Source organism: Antennarius striatus, chromosome 2 (genome assembly GCF_040054535.1).
Source record: "Antennarius striatus isolate MH-2024 chromosome 2, ASM4005453v1, whole genome shotgun sequence".
Lineage (NCBI taxonomy): Eukaryota > Metazoa > Chordata > Actinopteri > Lophiiformes > Antennariidae > Antennarius > Antennarius striatus.
Genome location: NC_090777.1, coordinates 2,493,724 through 2,512,860, shown reverse-complemented (window position 1 = coordinate 2,512,860; position 19,137 = coordinate 2,493,724). Strand labels below are relative to the sequence as shown.

General features: G+C 41.3%; 1 protein-coding gene across 1 annotated transcript in view; it reads right to left on the bottom strand.

Annotated features, from left to right (window-relative positions):
• Positions 1-16,666, bottom strand: part of LOC137609642 (acid-sensing ion channel 1-like) — a 47,640-nt gene extending 30,974 nt beyond the window's left edge. The window contains exons 1-2 of the mRNA XM_068336800.1: positions 15,687-16,666; positions 8,782-8,977 (exon numbers count right to left, since the gene is read on the bottom strand). Of these exons, the coding sequence (XP_068192901.1) occupies positions 8,782-8,977; positions 15,687-16,048 (558 nt within the window). The 5' untranslated portion in view covers positions 16,049-16,666. The remainder of the gene's footprint in view (positions 1-8,781; positions 8,978-15,686) is intronic.
• Positions 16,667-19,137: the final 2,471 nt, after the last annotated feature.

The window sequence follows — 19,137 nt, the reverse complement described above, 5'->3', positions numbered from 1 at the left end:
ATGCAACATTCTCATAGCTGCTCTGCCATTGGCTATTACCTAGCATCCTGGCATCCCATTGGCTAAGAGGGACCTCTGTGTGGAGCTAGATAGGTGTCTATGCAGCGTCCTCCTCATTCGAGACTCGACCCGTGAGGTGTTCTGATAGTTTTACGTAAATATATTAACTTTTAGAGTATTCACTATGGACCCCAAGAAAGTGATGGAGAAACGAGGAAAACAAAAGAAGAAGAAAAGAGTTTTTTTGTCGTACAAACAAATCAAGAGATGATAGAAAAGCCTGAAAAAGGGATGCGTTTGGTTGATCTCTCCAAAGAATATGGCCGTAATGCATCTACAATCACCACGTTATTAAAACTAAAGGAAGTTTAAGGAGTTTAAGGCGTCGCGTGGGTGGTTGGAGAAGTTCAGAAGGAGGACTGGAATTCACTCTGTTGTTCATGGGGGGGCAAGAGGGCATGAACCAAAGAGGGCAAAAAACAATGAGGACAGCAGTTAAAAGGTTAATGACCATCATTATTATTCTTTACTCTTTGTTTTTTACGTTACACACAACTCTCATTCATTGTGTAATAATCTAGTCGTAACATGTATTTGTTACATGTTTTGAAGCATTTTTATGCTTTATAAAACATTTATGTCTGAATTTTGGGGGGCTTGGAACGGATTAGGGCATTTGCGTGGAAAACGCGTCTCTAGTTAAGAAATTTTCTACTTACGTAATTTCTTCCAGAACCAATTAATTTCGTAAGTAGAGGTACCGCCGTATTTAAAAGTAGCTGAATCTCTATGAATTCCATTGAGTCGTGTTTTAGTTTGTTTTAAAAACTGAGCCAAGCACAAATGAGGTGACGCGAGGAAGGGCTGGCGTTAAACATGATGTGTGTGTTGCTCGGCGTCCTGCTGCGTCCGGCGGTTTCGTGCTGACAGAGACGCTCCATTATGAGCCCTGAGCGTTCACCTGCTGATCTAGGTAAAGCCGCTTCTGCCCCTCCATCAGCCCTCGGAGGCAGTCAGCACTAAATACCACTCATTCAGCACTGTGGGACAAATATAATTCAAAGGGCGTTCACGTGTTCATCTGAGGGCTGCTGTGAGGCTGTTGGAGTGATTTACAGGGTTCTTCACGCCGCTGCTTTTCTTCTTCGTTGGTTTTAAAACATCTCCTAAATCCAGAGGTGATGGGAGAACGCAGATACCAGGACATGAAAACATAATGAGGAGCTGGCGTGTAGTACGAACACGTGTGTAGATGTCAGATAGAGGGGAGCAGAGGTGGGGAGAAGATGTGAAATTGCTGACTCAGCATCGGAGGATTTCACGGGTTCACCATCCGGTTCATCCGGTTTATCCTCCAGCTGCTGGACGGAGGCGTTCAGCCTCATCTCTGTTGCTTCAGGCCAAAAAGAAAAAAAACCCCAACAAACCCGAGGAAATGCCGGCGCAGGTTCATTCCTGCCCAGAGGGCACGATGGGATGTCAAACTCCCAGTGGTTGTAGAAATGTGATTGTCCCCCTCTGGGATACATTCAGGGAGGGGCCGGGAGGAGAGGCACGACATGATTCTTCAGGAATCAGAGCGGAGATGCAAAAAAAGCAACACAACGGATGTTTGAAGGGCTGGATTCCATCCCCTGAAGGCATCACAGACATGTTAGGGTTAAAACTAACCTAATCCTAACCTAATCCTAACCTAACCCTAACCTAACACTAACCTAACCCTTGAAGGCATCACAGACACGTTAGTTTAACCCAAACCTAATCCTAACCTAACCCTAACCCTAAGCATAATCTAACCCTTGAAGGCATCGGACATGTTGGTTTAAACCTAACCTAACCCTAACCTAACCCTAAACTAACCCTAACCCAACCTAACCTAACCCCAACCTAACCCTAACCTAACCCCAAATTTACCCTAACCTAACCTTAACCTAAACTAACCCTAACCTAACCCTAACTTAACCCTAACCCTAACCTAACCCCAACCTAACCCTAACCTAACCCTAACCTAAACTAACCCTAACCTAACCCTAACTTAACCCTAACCCTAACCCTAAGCATAATCTAACCCTTGAAGGCACCAGACACGTTGGTTTAAACCTAACCTAACCCTAACCTAACCCTAACCTAACCCTAACCTAACCTAACCCCAACCTAACCCTAACCTAACCCCAACCTTACCCTAACCTAACCCTAACCTAAACTAACCCTAACCTAACCCTAACCTTACCCTAACCTAACCCTAACCTAAACTAACCCTAACCTAACCCTAACTTAACCCTAACCCTAACCTAACCCTAACCTAACCCTAACCTAACCCTAACCTAACCCTAACCTAACCCCAACCTAACCCTAACCTAACCCCAACCTTACCCTAACCTAACCCTAACCTAAACTAACCCTAACCTAACCCTAACTTAACCCTAACCCTAACCTAACCCTAACCTAACCCTAACCTAACCCTAAACTAACCCTAACCCTAACCTAACCCTAATCTAACCCTAACCTTAACCTCACCTAACCCCAACCTAACCCTAACCTAACCTCAACCTTACCCTAACCTAACCCTAACCTAAACTAACCCTAACCTAACCCTAACTTAACCATAACCCTAACCTAACCCTAACCTAACCCTAACCTAACCCTAACATTAACCTAACCTAACCCTAACCTAATCCTAACCTAACCCTAACACTAGCCCTAACCTAACCCTAACCTAACCCTAACCCTAAACTAACCCTAACCTAACCCTAAACTAACCCTAACCCTAACCTAACCTAACCTAACCTAACCCCAACCTAACCCTAACCTAACCCTAACCCTAACCTAACCCTAAACTAACCCTAACCCTAACCTAACCTAACCCCAACCTAACCCTAACCTAACCTAACCCTAACCTAATCTTAACCTAAACTAACCCTAACCTAACCCTAACTTAACCCTAACCCTAACCTAACCCCAACCTAACCCTAACCTAACCCTAACCTAACCCTAACCTAAACTAACCCTAACCTAACCCTAACTTAACCCTAACCCTAACCCTAAGCATAATCTAACCCTTGAAGGCACCAGACACGTTGGTTTAAACCTAACCTAACCCTAACCTAACCCTAAACTAACCCTAACCTAACCTAACCCCAACCTAACCCTAACCTAACCCCAACCTTACCCTAACCTAACCCTAACCTAAACTAACCCTAACCTAACCCTAACCTAACCCTAACCTAACCCCAACCTAACCCTAACCTAACCCCAACCTTACCCTAACCTAACCCTAACCTAAACTAACCCTAACCTAACCCTAACTTAACCCTAACCCTAACCTAACCCTAACCTAACCCTAACCTAACCCTAACCTAACCCTAACATTAACCTAACCTAATCCTAACCTAACCCTAACACTAGCCCTAACCTAACCCTAACCTAACCCTAACCCTAAACTAACCCTAACCCTAACCTAACCCTAAACTAACCCTAACCCTAACCTAACCTAACCCCAACCTAACCCTAACCTAACCCTAACCTAACCCTAACCTAACCCTAAACTAACCCTAACCTAACCTAACCCCAACCTAACCCTAACCTAACCCTAACCTAACCCTAACCTAACCCTGAACTAACCCTAACCTAACCTAACCCTAACCTTACCCTAACCTAACCCTAACCTAACCCTAACCTAACCCTAACCTAACCCTAGCCTAACCCTAACCTAACCTAACCCTAACCTTAACTCCTCACGGTTCTGAAGCTCCTGTCAGAGCCTCAAACGCCTTAAATCCTCAGCGACGTGAGAACCAGTCAAACTGTAAAATGGTTGTTTGAGGCTCCTGCAGAACCTCCAGACGCTCGGCGCTGACTGAAGACACGATAGCAGCGATCAGAGAGTAGAGTAGAACTTTATTGATCCCTTAAGGAGGTTCCGTCAGGGAAATTAGCTTCTCCTCACACCACTCACACAAAAACACAGGAAAAGCACACAGAAAGCACCAGCACATAGACAGTAGTACCAACACCCGATAGAAAGAGTAATAGATAACCCACCAAGAATATACAAACAGGAAGGCATAAATAGGCAAAGCCATATCCATAGAGGACCCCCACCACGACACGACTCGTCAGACCCATCACAACGGGGGGCGGGCGTCGCTCTGAGGGAAGAGCCGGTTCTCCTCTGCTGGAGTTCTGTGAGCGTGCTTTACTTCCTGCTAGAAAAATACCTCTGAGTCCAATTAGCAGAGATGATTCTCCTCCGTGGGGGGGGGGCTGAGGGGGGGCCAGGGGGCCAGGGGGCCCGAGGCGGTGCTTTCCACAACTCCCTCATAACTGCAGGGGCTATTTCTCTGCTTCTCTGAGTGGACGTGAGTCAGATTGATCGTCCTTTTTACCGTCTTGTAAAATGAGATCAATTAACCGAGGAATACGATATTAGAAAAACAGGATATTAACTGTGGGAATATCATTATTCCTCTCTTCATATAAAACTGTGTGAGATTACAATCGCTCTCGTTAATCTTTTGCATTTTGGATCAGAGGTATAGTTAAAAAAATATTACAGTAGAACCTCCAGATTCTACTGGACAGCAACAAGTTCTACTGTATTATAATCTGAGGTTCTACTGTATTATTATCTGAGGTTCTACTGTCATATAATATGAGTTTCTACTGTAAAATAATCTGAGGTCCTACTTTATTATAATGAGGTTCTACTGTATTATAATCTGAGGTTCTACTTCATTATAATGAGGTTCTACTGTGTTATAATCTGAGATTCTACTGTATTATAATCTGAGGTTCTACTGTATTATAATCTGAGGTTCTGCTGTATTATAATCTGAGGTCCTACTTTATTATAATGAGGTTCTACTGTATTATAATCTGAGGTTCTACTGTATTATGACATGAGGATCTACTGTATTATAATCTGAGGTTCTACTGTATTATAATCTGAGTTTTTACTTCATTATAATGAGGTTCTACTGTATTATTATCTGAGGATCTACTGTACTATAATCTGAGGTTCTACTGTATATATTATTTGAGGATCTACTGTATTATAATCTGAGGTTCTACTGTATATATTATCTGAGGATCTACTGTATTATAATCTGAGCGTCTACTCTATTATAATGAGGTTCTACTGTATTATAACCTGAGGTTCTACTGTATTGGAATCTGAGGTTCTACTTTATTATAATGAGGTTCTACTGTATTATAATCTGAGATTCTACTGTATTATTATCTGAGGATCTACTGTATTATAATCTGAGTTTCTACTTCATTATAATGAGGTTCTACTGTATTATTATTTGAGGATCTACTGTATTATAATCTGAGGTTCTACTGTATTATAATCTGAGGTTCTACTGTCATATGAGTTTCTACTGTATTATAATCTGAGGTTCTACTTTATTACAACAAGGTTCTACTGTATTATTATCTGAGGTTCTACTGTTTTATAATCTGAGTTTCTACTGTCATATAATATGAGTTTCTACTGTATTATAATCTGAGCGTCTACTCTATTATAATGAGGTTCTACTGTATTATGACCTGAGGTTCTACTGTATTATAATATGAGGTTCTACTTTATTATAATGAGGTTCTACTGTATTATCATCTGAGGTTCTACTGTATTATGACCTGAGGATCTACTGTATTATAATCTGAGGTTCTACTGTATTATAATCTGAGTTTTTACTTCATTATAATGAGGTTCTACTGTATTATTATCTGAGGATCTACTGTACTATAATCTGAGGTTCTACTGTATTATAATCTGAGTTTTTACTTCATTATAATGAGGCTCTACTGTATTATTATCTGAGGATCTACTGTACTATAATCTGAGGTTCTACTCTACATGCTAATATGTGATGTATTTACGTTGGGTTAGATTTTCTTCCTGTCTGCATCAGTTCTTTTATTACTCAGGTTGTGGGCGTAACGTTCACACCTGTGGGGAGTTCGGAGCCACTATTTCACCTGTGTTGCACGTTTTTTTGGATTGCATGAGGAAGAAACATCCCCGTCTGCACCGTTATTACAGAGAACCTGAATCTATCTTTTCATCTGCCTCCTCGTGCTTCTTTTGATCTGGTAACAAAGAGAGGTCGGTGGGGCGAACCTCGTTCCGTATTCATCGAGCACCTCGCTCAGAAACCAAAGATTAGCGATGCAACGCCTGGAAGACGCTTCAAAGGGAGACGTGCGGCGGTGTCGATAACAAAGGGAAGCTGAGACGGGACAAATGAACGAGTTCTACCCCTCCAGGGTAAACACCTGTCTGCTGCCCCCATGTTCCGCTCACATGATATTTCCTCAGCACCTCTCCGCTCTTCAAAGAGGGGAGGAATCGCTCGATGGCAGCCGACAGCAGAGCAACCGGGGGGGGCAGGGGCAGGGGCAGCTAACAGGGTTTGATTTGTGAGTCTGAATTCAGCAGCATCAAACCCAACAATGTAGTTTAAGTATGTTTTACAGGCTCAATGCATTCATTCATTCTGGACTGCTTGTCAGTTTCAGATCACTCCTCTTATGTCTGCTTCACATTTGTGTTGTTTTACATACATCTGATCCACAGCGAGGAGCTCTAACCATCAAAACTCTTCAGAACCGTTACGTGATACCAGGCATCTATTAGTTGATGCGATCAAAGCAAATCTTTATAATTCCTTTATAAACATGCATGCAAAGACATTAAAAACAAAAGCTCCCAGTGTCTCTTCACTGGGACGATGGCAAAAATGCTTAGTTTCCAGGAAAACCGATTCCTAACAGCTGCTGGTGTGCATTAAAAAAATAAAATAAAAAAGAGATCTCTGGGGCCGTAACACACCAGAGAATCATTTGGATGCTACGCTATTAAACACTAAATGGATTAAATGTACGAGAGGATCTAAAACTTTATTCACAGATGTTAAGTGAAGATAAACGGGAATGCTCTCGGGGGAAGTAAACTCCCGTTTGACTTAATCAAATCTGCTCGGCGAGGCCGCAGCGCCGAACGTTCAATGTTCAGCTGCAAATTAACAACCACGCCCGCTGCCAGAGATCATTGGCAACGCCGAACGGGAAGCACCGGCGGCGGCGGCAGCACACGTTAACGGCAGAGAAAACTTCCTCTGGCATCAGTCGGACGCACGAACATAGAGCCAGTGGGCTTTAGACACATTGGTTTGAGCGCCTCCATTATTCTACACTCGTCTGTCCTCAAGGGTCTTATTTGAAAAGATGGCGCTTTTTTCTTCTTTTGGAAAAAAAAAGAAGAATTCATTAACTGCAACATCCTGCGACACACCACAATTCAAAATTTTAATAAAAGACCCGTGATCCAACATGTAACTGGTGCATTCTGTTTGTCATCAGCTTTCAGAGATGTGTACCTAAAAAGGTATAAAAGTGAAAATCTGACCTTGATCTAGTTTTTCAAGGCCAACTTTGTGACCTAACTTTCATCCCCTTGCCTCCCTGAACGCCTTTTTTTTTCGTCTTTCTATGTCATCCGGTTCCTGAGTGCACAAAAGTTGAAATTTGACCTTGATCTGGTTTTCTCAAGGTCAAGTTAATCATCTCATTTTTGCATCACTGCTTTGAGGCGGGACGTAAAAATAAAAGCAGAGATAAAGTGGACGGTAACGTTTACACAAAGCTGTAGGGATTCAAAGAAATAAATTTAAAGATCAAAACAATGTTTGGGCTTAAATTTTAACAGGGATGTGCCAGCGTGGCCGTTAAACACATTTTATAACACACACACACACACACACACACACACATAAACACACACCAATAAACCCTGAAAGAGCTGTGAAGGAGTCTCATTAAACAAGGAAAGTCAAATCATTTATTCTGACTTTTGCTGCGGCCACACAGCATCTACACGACAAACAGAGGTTTTAAATCCAAAGCACAGAACTCCACACCGCTCCCCCCAGTCGGCTCAGAGGTTCTCTCTTTCTTTGCCAAATGGGGTTCATCATTCTTTAACTTCCCATAAATAAATAAGCCCATGATTTATACAGTGTGTGTTGTCGTTGCCCTACTTTCCAAACAGCAAAATGCAATCTGTGATTTAAAAAAGTAGCTTTATTAGAACGAGGCTGCTGATTTTGTCCTTACTTTTAAAACAAAAGCCCCATAAATAAACCAAAACCGACGTGTTTCCACACAATTCTCTCTGTTCTGTGGATCCTTTGTGCCCATGAAGATGCAACGGTTTGAAATCGCACGGAAATTCCACTGTGACGGTAAAAACCGTTGCCCACAGTTTGAGAAAACCAGTAACACGTCAGCGCTAGATGATCAAATAAACTAGCAATGCAAATCACTGTATTTGATGAATGTGTTCTAAACAGTCACATTATTATTTCCACATTAACTGGATAAAGCATGACTTGAACCCAATAAATAGAAATAAAGGAGTGGATCCAAGATTCTTTCTTTAATGCTGTGATATCTTTCCTTCTTTCTTTCCACAGATAATCTTCTTCTCCTCCTTCAGGCTTTTCCCTTCAGGGGTCTCCACAGCCAATCAGCTGCCTCCATCTAACCCTGTCTTCTCATCCTCTTCTCTCACACCAACTACCTTCATGTCCTCTTTCACTACATCCATAAACCTCCTCTTTGGTCTTCCTCTAGGCCTCCTGCCTGGCAGTTCAGAACTCAGCATCCTTCTACCAATATATTCACTATCTCTCCTCTGGACATGTCCAAACCATCTCAGTCTGGCCTCTCTGACTTTATCTCCAGAACCTCTAAACCTCCATTCTAAAGCCCACTCACCACTTTGAAATCCTCCGCTCTGCACTCGGTGCCGTGGAAGTGACAGGAGAGCAGCATTTCACTGATGTCGTGTCCGGTTCGATCGTAGAACTCCCGCATGTTGAAGGGTCTGGGCTTGAAGTTATGGAAATCTGCCTTCACCTTTAAACTCTCTAGAACGCTCTCCTCCACCAGATGGACGTCCCTGATTTCATACCTGGAAAGACAGGCAGACGGAGAGAGGAGACCAAGGTCAAAGAAATATTTCACACGCTTAAAATGTGCAAATTATATTCTGTGGCTTGATGTATTTCCTTGAGTGGCTTCACAGTGAATAATCATTCCCTGATGATAAAGTAGAGACTTCATAAAAAGTCAGATTCAGCCTTGGACGTTTGAGGAAGGTTTACGGCGCTTCCACTCTGAAGCAGAGCTGAAACCCACAGCCAGGATGAATCAAAAGAGACAGAAAACAGCAATAATACAGAAGACGAAATGTTTTCTCATTGGCTCCTCTGGTCCTGAACCCACGGTGCTCGCCAGTGTGAAATGCTTTATTGTTCATAACGTAATAAAGTCATAACGAGAGCCGAGTGGGGCCGTAAAACCAGCCGCCTGTTCACAGGAGCCTCGAAGCTCTTCAGGCTCTTTTCAGGCTCTCTGCTGCAACTCTGAGAAAAATACATTTATGTTGATTGAATTGTTTCGAGCCCGAGATCCTTTAAAGGAAGGAGACCCATTTAAAACAGGGCGGTGGCTCAGCGGTAGAGCAGATGTCTTCAAGACGGATCGCCCCAGCCATCAGTGGCTCAAATCCCGCTCCCGCCAGACGTCAGCTCACCTCCCAGCCACTGCCAAGGCGCCCTTGAGCAAGGCGCCGTCCCCCCCACAAGCTGTTCGTTTGGGGCGCGGCCCAGTAATGTCATTACTACTCTAAATACTAAAGTTCTATTCAATTACAGGACATTAAACATCCCATAATAATAAAATCCTGCAGTACCATAATGTAACTCTAACATCTCTACCTCTGCTGAATGAATTTCCTCCTGGGGGGTGTAGAGGCTAAGACCAGCTTTAACCCACTGAGGTGTTCCACCACACTGACCTGAATGACGCGCTGATGTCACTTCCTGCTCATCAAAAGTCAGACACGCCCCTTTTTGTTTGATGACTGTTTGATTTGATGAAGTTTCTCAGTTAATCCACCAATAGTTAACATCAACTAGTAAAACATTCAGAGTTCAGCGTTAGCGTCAGTTAATGCGTCCTGACAGAAACCTGACCCCAAAACATTGGTTCCTACATCATTTAGTTCCTACAGAGAGACAACCTGACAACATTAAAACAGGTACACAGAAAAAAATAAAATACAGGTACCTTTTCTTTCAAGTTGTTTTTGATTATACGGTGGTTTTTTAAAAAAAATACATGTAAAATAACAATCAAGTTTATCATTTCACCTAGCTAAAAATCACTAGAAAACCTTTAAAAGCTCATAATATCACGTTGCTGTACAATAAATAAGGATAAAAACATATCATGTAAAAATGTAAATAAATAAATATGTACTTATAGTTCCACTATCTACTGTTAAATGTCCCTCGTGGTTCACATGATTATTTTATTTCAGATTAGTTTACGGTAAACTTTAATCCTTATTATTTAATCCTTGAGGAGGAGAAGAAGAAAACAGTTCCAGGAACTCTCCACCAGTTTGTAAGACAACCCACAACAGTCAGCGTCACTGTTGATGATCCACTGTAGCATGTAGCATTAGCATGTAGCTTAGCTTTCCTTTATAATCCATGATAAACATTAAATTATTCGAGGTAGGAAGCCTGAGGCTCTGAGATGCTAACAGAGACAACAAACGAGTGTTGGAGCTGCGTGAACGCAGCAGTGCTGCCCCCCTGGGGTTGTGGCAGAAACAGGAACTGCAGGACAATAGTCGGATATGATGGATATTTTTTCCCATATTGCACCCTGCAGGTGATGAATACTACTGTTATACCACAAGAGGGTAATAACTAATTTCAGTAGACGCTGTCTTAGTGCCTTTATTGAAGTGCTTTCAATGCAGCGGGAGTCATTCACTCAGAGTCACGCTGCAGTTGAGCTGTCAAACGTAAATCCAACGTTCACACGAGCTTCTATTCTGGGTCTCTGGTGCTAAACGCTCACTTATATCCAGAGGTTAGTCCCTGAAGGTTTACTATATTACATTAATATACTAAAACAGCAGGAGGGATACGTTTCAAAATGTCCAAAACTTAAATATCCTGTTTGTGTTTTCTATTTAAAATGTATTGAAAAAAGAAGGACTGGTCCTGACTGGTATAAATATCCTGCTAGGCTATGAGAAAACCACAAACATGTCAGAACGATGGAAGACAATTTAATAAAAGCTTTTTTAAAAATGCTTCAAGAGGCGTACATGTGAGGTTTATTTCTATTACAGGACACATGTTTAGTACGTAGACCTCAGAAAAAGACCTTGAATTATCACTTGCTTCCCGTTTGCAGACAAGAGAATTATGAGCTGAAAATTAAAATGTAATAACAGTAAACAAAGATTCAAACGTGTGAAATTATAATTACCTGATCCAGTGAAGAGGAATCAAATTTATTAGATCTTTAAACTGGAAAAGTCTCTAACTTCTTGCACGTCTGTAGCTCATGTGTGCTCCAGATGCAGTATAATGGTTACAAGAAGGAGGATTTCATGTTCCCTGTAGCACCAAAATCTGTTTTATTAGGACATTTGGAAATAAAGAGTGAGCTGAATGGGGAACCAGGCGTCCCACCTCAGAGCCGGGCTTATGGAGGGTGCAGAGAAATGTCTTTTCATTTAATGGAGCTCACAAAATCCAGCCACACAGCCTCGTATTAAGACTGCAGAATATCTGTAAATGCAGCCGCTCTCGCCCCTCATTGCACGCTCCCACTGAGCTATTATTAAAAATGTCGCCGTGTAATGGACTCACCAAGGAGCAGCTTACTTTGAGTTTTTTAAAGAACCCAACCTCGAATGAAACGCCTTTTAGAAATTTCCCATATGAATGCGCTTCTCTTACGTGACCATAATGTTTTATTGATCTATTTGTGTGACATTCATACTCTTATTGTTTTTAGTATAGCACAAAAACAATAAGAGTCAACACCCTAAAACGCATCTCGACTGTGTTGTTTTTCATTTTTATGAGGCCCGCGGGGCGTTTAGTGGTGTATCTGAGATTAAATCAATAATAAATACCATCGTTCATGATCAAGAATCAGTTCAAAGATTTGTTTTGGGACATTAAGATTACGCTCTCAAGTGTTTTGTGGGATTGAAAGAGAACTTAATTGAGGAGAGACACTCTGCTCTTACGGTTTGTGTAATGGACAAACCTGCCAAAAAGGCACTTATGAGATCAAATCCCACGAGGGCGAGCCAATGGAATCAGAGAACACGGACACTTCTGCGTGTGCGCCGCTCAAACATCACGCCACAAGACATTTCCCAGACCGGTGACTCCGAGCAGGAGAAACGGGGCGAGAACACAGTCAAATGGATTTCATGCCCCGAGCGCTTTGGGTTTCTGGCCAGGGGTAGAAACCCTAAGTGTGCCGTCGCTTCAGTTCTCTACCTTGCCAAGGGAGGCTGGATAATGAGCACTAAACCTACTTCACAGGGAGGCGCACATGGAGTTGGAACTAAGTGAGGGGGTAAGCCCCTCCTTCATGCTTTGGAAATGTGAGAGTCGGGGATGAATCCATTGAAAAACGTCCAGATGGCAGGTTTGGCAGCCAGGTGCGCCAGCATTACAGAGAAGACCAGCTGATCTGAGCTCAGTCTGTGATCTTCATCCATGATCCAGAGTACAGAGTCCTCAAGAGACCAACATCCAACTTACAAACATTTGATTACAAACATCTGACTTACAAACATTTGATTACAAACATCTGACTTACAAACATTTGATTACAAACATTCGACTTACAAACATCTGACTTACAAACATTTGATTACAAACATTCGACTTCCAAACATTTGACTGACAACCAACTTACAAAACATACGACTTCCAAACATCTGACTGACAAACAAGCGTAGATTTAAAACAGAGTCATCAAACATAAAGGGGTGTGTCTGACTTTTGATGACCAGGAAGTGACATCAGCGCGTCATTCAGGTCAGTGTGGTGGAACACCTCAGTGGGTTAAAGCTGGTCTTAGCCTCTACACCCCCCAGGAGAAAATTCATTCAGCAGAGGTAGAGATGTTAGAGTTACATTACGGTTCTACAGGATTTTATTATTATGGGATGTTTTAATGTCTTGTAATTTTTTTCTGGTCAGTCTGAGGGAATAGAACTTTAGTATTTAGAGCAGTAATGACATTACTTTAGTATTTAGAGTAGTAATGACATTACTTTAGTATTTAGAGCAGTAATGACATTACTTTAGTATTTAGGGTAGTAATGACATTATGTTAGTATTTAGAGTAATGACATTACTTTAGTAGTTAGAGTAGTAATGACATTACTTTAGTAGTTAGAGTAGTAATGACATTTAAATGACCTCAAATGGAGATTAGAGATTGAACATTAATCAATAAAACATATGAGCAATTCACCTGACAAATAGCCTCTATGAACCAGCTGTGTTTGAAGGTTGAGGACTACCTGTATGTAGGTCGAGGACTACCTGTATGAAGGTTGAGGACTACCTGCTTGTGTAACCTCTACCAAAGTAATCCACCAGACGCCTTTAGGGCTTCGTGCTGGTCGAGCCGCGTCCTTCATCTTTTTATCTGACAGCCTTTCAGAGTTCACCTCCTCTGTGAACTCAGTCTTTTTTACATATTTTATCTTTTCCATCACTCAGATGCCAGAAACAGGTGGACACTCTCTCATCCTGATACCCTGTTTGCCACTAATTGTGTTGAGTGACGCCGTCTTGCTGATTTGCTTCATTATTGTTGTGTCTGCTGATATTTGAATGAATGTTACCACAACAAATGAAACGTCTTTTACAGAATGGATTAGTCGACTTCAACCTGCTGCGTGGCCACAGATGATGAGACTAATGTTTTCCATCCATCCAGTTCTGCAGCTCTACGTGAGGATCTTAACGCAGGAATGACAAACACCTCCAGAGCATCTGCTATGTTTTAATTGAAATCAAATGAAGCAGCCTCTCCAGATATTTCCTCCTGTGCATACGGTTATCGTTGTTGCTGCCAGCTCCGCCATCCAAAGCTCTTCGGCTTCACCAACAAGTCGCTTGGCGTGCTCTGAGGATAAGTTAATTCAAGCCTGACAAGTCTGCTCTCCAAGCTAAAAATGGATCATCAGTGCAGAAATTTTGAGAGCTTATTGGATGAGAGAGGCGTCGTTTGCAAAGGTGGATTAAACCTTGATGAAAAAGTCAGAATATTATTTAAATTTAGCTTTTTAAGCTCTGTTGAAAATACGTACTTACATTTAAAACATATTCTGTGAGTGTTCTTGTTTTAGTGTTCCTCTAAATCACATGTGTCAAACTCAAGGCCCCTAAAAAATAAATAGGTCAAAAGAGTGCTTTGACCAAAACTACATTTCCCACAATGCAGTAATTCAGCCCATTATAACTTTGACACAAACCAAACTTAATGTCTTTATTTTTCTTTATTGATTGATAGTTTGATCCTTGATTGATGGAGTTCTGTGGGTTTAATAACCTGACAAATGAAAAGGATTTATGTTAGAACAGAGAAACAAACAAACATGTTTTTTCTGTCTAACTGTAATGTTTGGAACTAGAATCAGTCAGAAATTCAGTTATTTAACATTAAGGAGTCGTTACATTTAGTTACATTACACTGAGTTACATTTAGTTACATTTATTAGTTACATTAAGGAGTAGTTACATTTAGTTACATTACACTGAGTTACATTTAGTTACATTTATTAGTTACATTAAGGAGTAGTTACATTTAGTTACATTACACTGAGTTACATTTAGTTACATTTATTAGTTACATTAAGGAGTAGTTACATTTAGTTACATTACACTGAGTTACATTTAGTTACATTTATTAGTTACATTAAGGAGTAGTTACATTTAGTTACATTACACTGAGTTACATTTAGTTACATTTATTAGTTACATTAAGGAGTAGTTACATTTAGTTACATTACACTGAGTTACATTTAGTTACATTTATTAGTTACATTAAGGAGTAGTTACATTTAGTTACATTACACTGAGTTACATTTAGTTACATTTATTAGTTACATTAAGGAGTAGTTACATTTAGTTACATTACACTGAGTTACATTTAGTTACATTTATTAGTTACATTAAGGAGTAGTTACATTTAGTTACATTACACTGAGTTACATTTAGTTACATTTATTAGTTACATTAAGGAGTAGTTACATTTAGTTACATTACACTGACTTACATTTAGTTACATTTATTAGTTACATTAAGGAGTAGTTACATTTAGTTACATTACACTGAGTTACATTTAGTTACATTTATTAGTTACATTAAGGAGTAGTTACATTTAGTTACATTACACTGAGTTACATTTAGTTACATTTATTAGTTACATCTGGCCCTGTGAGGACAGCCGTGATGCTGATGTGGCCCTCAGTGAAAATGAGTTTGACCCCCCCCCCCCCCCCCCCCCTTGCTTTAAATCATGGATAAGAAGCATTTCAGTGTTGTAGCTGCTCCAAGGTGGGGTAATTAATTACAGTTATATATTAATATATTAACTCAGTGGGATTCTTAAATGAGGATATTTAAACACATTTATGAAGAAAAGAACTGCATGAATTTATAATTTAATTTACAGACTATAAAGAAGTCCTTTAGGTAACTAGGTCATGATAAAGAGTACCGTTTCTACTGGTTCGGGGTGCGTTCGGCTCCGTTTTACGCGCGTCCGGTTACCTGTGGTTGAGCAGCGCCAGCAGCTCCCCCGCGTGATACAGGTCGTTGCGCGTCACGCGGCTGAAGCGGAACGCGTTCAGGTTGCAGAAGGTGACCGCGGGGAACGTCATGACCGGGGTCGTGACCTCGTCCAGTTTGGTGACGTGCGGGTACTCCAGGTAGAAGTGGACGCGGTCCACGCACACGAACATCAGGAGGGTGAGGGAGCAGAGGAAGGAGAGCAGCCACACGCAGCGCTTCACGCGGAAACGCTCGTACGTGAAAATGTGGGAGATTCCGTGGAGCGTCGAGCCGTGGGCAAAAACTTGAATGGGTGGAGGTTGGTTCGAGTCCATTTCCTCACTTTCTACTTTCAGATCCATCTTCGGGATTCGGTTTAAATAACGGATTTAAAAACGGTGTTTCCAAAAAGAAGAAACTGTGTGGAATAAACTCATCATCCATCCAAAAAGGCGCAAACGTGCGGACTCGTGGACTCGGTGCGTCATCCTTCACGCACACGGAGGAAAAACAATTTCACCATCAGTCACTTTTTCAGAAAGTCAGAAGCGATTTATTCCGGTTGGAGCACCGGAGGAACGATTTAACGTCGTGCGTAACCGGGATGTCCAACCGGGCGTCCGTCGCCGCAGCGGTTTGGCGGGTCCGTTCACCGCGTGGCGGGAACGCAGATGGAACGATGGGGGGGGGGGTGTTCAATCAGCCTCAAGTCGCTGCTCGGTGATGAATCCAGAGAGTCACGCACGATTCCCGCAAAGGAAACGGGAAGAAACCGAACGGAGACCGGAATCCATCCGACACTTGGTGCGTTCTGAGCCCCCGTGGAGCTCGGCTCCACGCCGGTCCGCCTCCACCATCACGTCTGCGCCGGTCGGGTCTGACAGCGGGTTGCGGGAGGCATGCGGTCGGTTCTCCCGGTGAGTCGTGAGGCTTCCGGTCGTCCGCCCGGCGGGAGGAGCGGACTGACGCTCAGCTGCGAGTTTCACGTCTCCACTCCACCGGATCAGGAGTGGGTGGGGGGAGAGAGAGGGATGTGAGTCTGAATGGGTTACCCTGACAGCTGGGGGGGGGGGGGGGTCACGTGTGATTCCACGTCTTAAAGCTGTGAGTTTAAATCAGAGACAGTAAAGAATCGATCAGAGCAGCAGAGACTGAAAACAGATTCTTTATCCTCCTGTTAGAATAAAAAATAAACCACATTCCCTTAATGCGACTTCAGGTCAAGACAAGGCGTCCTCTTACCATTAGGACACGCCCCTATACCCCTAGCCACACCCCCAGCCACGCTGATGTTCGCATTCCAAGTACAGGTACACCCCACCCTTCATAATTTGGAATTATGCCGTTCTCGATTATACGTCACTTTTTCAAAAGTGAATACAGTACACAGAAAAATAAAATCCCGTTTTCCTCGTTTTCCTCCACTTTACGTTTGTCTGCTACAAATACTGGAATCATAAAATCACCAGTAAACTGTTAAAACACATGAAATCATGTTACTGTACAATAAATCAGAATAAAAACATACACAGTGACCCCTCCTTCCTCGCGGTTAATGCGTTCCAGGAACCACACGCCATTAACGAATTCCGCGATAGAGCGATAAACTATTTTATTTTTTAGGGTAATTTAAATGTCTATGAACCCCCCCCCCCCATACTGATATTAAACCACCTGATAGACTGATAGACTGTTTAAAACACTTTTGTGTCTCAGGAGAGTCCGAAACTCACGGAACGTAGCGCACATCCTGATGCCGTCAGCCAATAGAATGTCAGTACGGTATCACGTGACTACCTACTAAAAATCCGTGATGAGGTGAAGTTGCGCGTGTTGATGTGCGAATACGCACATGGATGCCTTGATTAAACCCGTATCAATAACCAATCATATTGGTATCACAAATGCATTCATAGGGTGGAGCCACCAAATTATAATATTCTATGAACAGCACGAAACATGACTACCATTTAAACCGTGACTCATAGATAGATAGATAGATAGATAGATAGATAGATAGATAGATAGATAGATAGATAGATAGATAGATAGATAGATAGATAGATAGATAGATAGATAGATAGATAGATAGATAGATAGATAGATAGATAGATAGATAGATAGATAGATAGATAGATACTTTATTAATCCCGGAGGAAATTGTATATATCCACTGCTCAGGCATTATATGACAAATAATACTGGATAAACACCAGGAGAAAAAGAAACACTGACATCACAGGACATACCACAAGACATACATTACACTAACAGACACATGCAGCACTAACAGGACTTATATACTATACTATAACTAAAATATAAACAGTATAAAATTAAAATATAAACAGTATAAAATTTAAAAAATATTACAGTATTAAAATATAAACAGTATAGAATTGAATTAAAATATAAAACAGTATAAAAATATAAACAGTATAAAATTAAATTAAATTAAATTAAATTAAATTAATACATGAAGTCAAACAAACTTTAAAAAAATGAAACGTGTATTTTAATTATCTGAGACTAAAACTTCTGTCTGGATCAGATCAACATGAGAGAAGAGCTGAAGTCTAAACTTCTTTTATCCGGATGGACGGGAGGGAAATGCAGCGGTTAATAAAAGCTTCTCTGGAGTGTAAATAATCCATTTAAATTAACGGCAGCCTCACTCCGAGCTGATCCTCACATCGGGGACAGACGTTAACACGTTCTAAACAAAACCAGTGGGAGTCCCCCCCCCCCCCGGTCAGCGTCTGCTGCTGCAGCATTAAAATGTCATTCTCCAAAACGAGCCGATGGAGAGAAGGGACCACAGGTTTGTGTTCTGTAGTGATATTTAACACACCCCCATCCAGGAGGAAATGAAGGCAGCGATCGATACACATCTGATGGGGCTCTATTGTTAGAATTTAAGGCTCCAAGCTGGGGGGTCACACTCATTTTCACTGGGGGCCACATCAGCACAACGTCTGTCCTCAAAGGGCCAGATATAACTAATAAATGTAACTAAATGTAACTCAGTGTAATGTAACTAAATGTAACTACTCCTTAATGTAACTAATAAATGTAACTAAATGTAACTCAGTGTAATGTAACTAAATGTAACTACTCCTTAATGTAACTAATAAATGTAACTAAATGTAACTCAGTGTAATGTAACTAAATGTAACTACTCCTTAATGTAACTAATAAATGTAACTCAATGTAACTCAATGTAATGTAACTAAATGTAACTACTCCTTAATGTAACTAATAAATGTAACTAAATGTAACTCAGTGTAATGTAACTAAATGTAACTACTCCTTAATGTAACTAAATGTAACTCAGTGTAATGTAACTAAATATAATTTCTCCTTAATGTAACTAATAAATGTAACTAAATGTAACTCAGTGTAATGTAACTAAATGTAACTACTCCTTAATGTAACTAATAATCAGAATCAG